At 39.6% G+C, this 2,315-nt stretch overlaps 1 protein-coding gene across 1 annotated transcript; it reads left to right on the forward strand.

Moving 5' to 3' along the window:
• Nucleotides 1-162: 162 nt before the first annotated feature.
• MRPS17 (mitochondrial ribosomal protein S17) lies at nt 163-657 on the forward strand (the record flags this gene model as incomplete). The annotated part of the gene is made up of 1 exon (XM_010181967.1): nt 163-657. A coding segment is annotated over one exon (314 nt), but the record flags the coding sequence as incomplete, so codon positions are not given.
• Nucleotides 658-2,315: the final 1,658 nt, after the last annotated feature.

Consider the following 2,315-nt stretch of genomic DNA (forward strand, 5'->3'; position numbering starts at 1 on the left):
ATGGCAGCACAGCCCTCTGGTGTGTCAGCCATATTTCTGTTTGATCCAAACTGAATATAATTTTAAAAAAATATATATATAACACTTCTCCTAGTGAAATCTAGCTTGTTTTATATTAACCATATATTTGCCAATTGCTTAATTCTGAAATCTAATGCTTAGGTTTCCTTTTTTTCCTTCTGCAGTTCTTCAACAAACGAAAAACCTATTTTGCCCATGACCCGTTGCAGCAGTGTGTTGTTGGAGACATTGTTCTTCTGAAAGCTTTGCCTGAGCGAAGGACCAAACACGTGAAACACGAACTGGCTGAAATAGTTTTCAAGGTTGGAAATGTCATAGATCCAATAACAGGAAAGCCGTGTGCGGGAACCAGATTCCTTGAAAATCTGTCAGATTCGGAAAATCTGACAGAGGCAGATACCACCTACCTAAGTGAAAAACTTCAGGAACTTAAAGTTTGCTCCACAGACAAATAGTGGGGAAAATATTTAAACGGAGGGCTTTACAGCTTGTCCCTGTCAGGGATGTTTGGGGCCCTGCTGTTTTATGTTTCAGTGAAATCTGTAGTCAAAATAAAGAGTAAACATAGTTGCTTATAAGATCAGATGTTATGGATTGATAGGCGCCTCAAATCTTTAAATGAAAATACGGAGAAAATGTGAGTTTAGTGTTAACACTTCGTTTTGTTGCATGTAGTTTTGCTCCAAGCCTTGGCAGTTTTAAAAGCCAGCTGCTCCCTTGGGATGACTCTTCTGTATTGAGAGAGAAAAGAATATAACTGTATAATGTTTGAGTTGGGAAGGGTCATTATATTATTTGATTGTTCTGTATATCAGACAGTCTTTTGTGGTTTGTTGGATTACTTAAGATAATGCTATTAAACCTTTTTAAAAAGTGTAGAATTTTAAAACCAGCTCCCTTCCTGTGTCTTTATTTCTTCTTAGAGTTGCTCATACCACGTTGCAGTATCTTCTGACTTCCAACATCTCTAACAAAAACACAGCTGCTTGCCTTTATAATGGCAGTGAGAATAAAAACCTCGGGTAGTTTAGCATGGTTGCCTGTTCAAAGGAGGTATTTTGTGCTGGGAGAGACTGATCTCTTTGAACTGCCAGCAGGAAATAGAAGCTGATGAGAATACAAAGCCAAAACAGTAGAAGTAAAGATGGTCAGATTTAGTCTTATGAGAAAAGCTAATCAAAACGGCACATTTTGGGAGATTACGAGTATAAACTGGCTCATTTTCTTAATGTGAGCCATCAGTTGTGTTCTCTTCCATCGTCAGTGCTGTAAATAATTTGCCCTTTCACTTCCTTCACCTCCACAAAATCACTTTCAGCTGCTAATGAAGTCCAATTGAACTCAGCAAATTACTTGGGCCAGGAAGAATGAGAAACTTCCGTTTTCTTCAGTGCTTCAAACCAAAAAATCCTGCTCTTTGAATGCTGGTCCTCGGGTGGTGTCCTGGGATGCCAAGACATCTTGATTGAAATGTCAGTGTAAATCAATAACGTGGTCTCTGACTTTGAGGAAGTGTCTTAAACATCTGGCTCTAGGTTTTTCCTGTTGCTTTGTCTGTTGAAGTGGTTTAGGTTTATGCAAATTGCTTGGTAATTGTAACTGGCTGATTAAGGCCCTCATTGAAGCGGAAGGAAACCTGGGCTCTGTCTCCTGCTCAAGTGAAACTTCATCCCTAGCAGAGATTGAGAGAAATCAGGCCCAGGGCTGGGCTGTATAAAATCCACTGAAGTTGTATCCAAGCAGGCAGTGAAGGGATTTGACCCTCAGTACCTGGGATATGAGTGGTCTAATAACTAGACATGTAATGTTTCTAAGAAATAGAATGGTTAATGAGTTGCATCTACATCTAATTGGGGAAGTAAATCCCCGTTTCTTGTGTTTTTTTCTTGAGTAGCTGTGAAAATGTATTTATTTTCCTAAGATTGATTCATCACAGAAGGTTGTCAGTTGTTTTTCAGTTTATGGGTAGACTCTTGGGGGGCTCACTTGAGAACTTTAGGTGCTGTCAGACCAAGCTGCGATTAAACGTACAAAGTCTGGAGTGTAACACCTTTTGAAAAGAGTGACGGCAACTGTAGGTTAAACTGGGTTTTGAGGAGGCACCATAAACGTTGTATTTTACTGATGTTAGACCCCACTGCATGTGCTAGCCCCTGACTTGCTCTCAGTGCTGTTACAGGAATCACAAAATAGCAATGGAGACTGCATGGTAAATCTACATAAAATTATGTGCTATGTAGAAAGTCAGGGTTTGCTCATTCACTGGTTTTCTGTGTTTATTGGCCAGTTGGTTT

This window comes from Mesitornis unicolor, unplaced genomic scaffold, assembly GCF_000695765.1.
Source record: "Mesitornis unicolor isolate BGI_N332 unplaced genomic scaffold, ASM69576v1 scaffold29423, whole genome shotgun sequence".
Taxonomy (NCBI): domain Eukaryota; kingdom Metazoa; phylum Chordata; class Aves; order Mesitornithiformes; family Mesitornithidae; genus Mesitornis; species Mesitornis unicolor.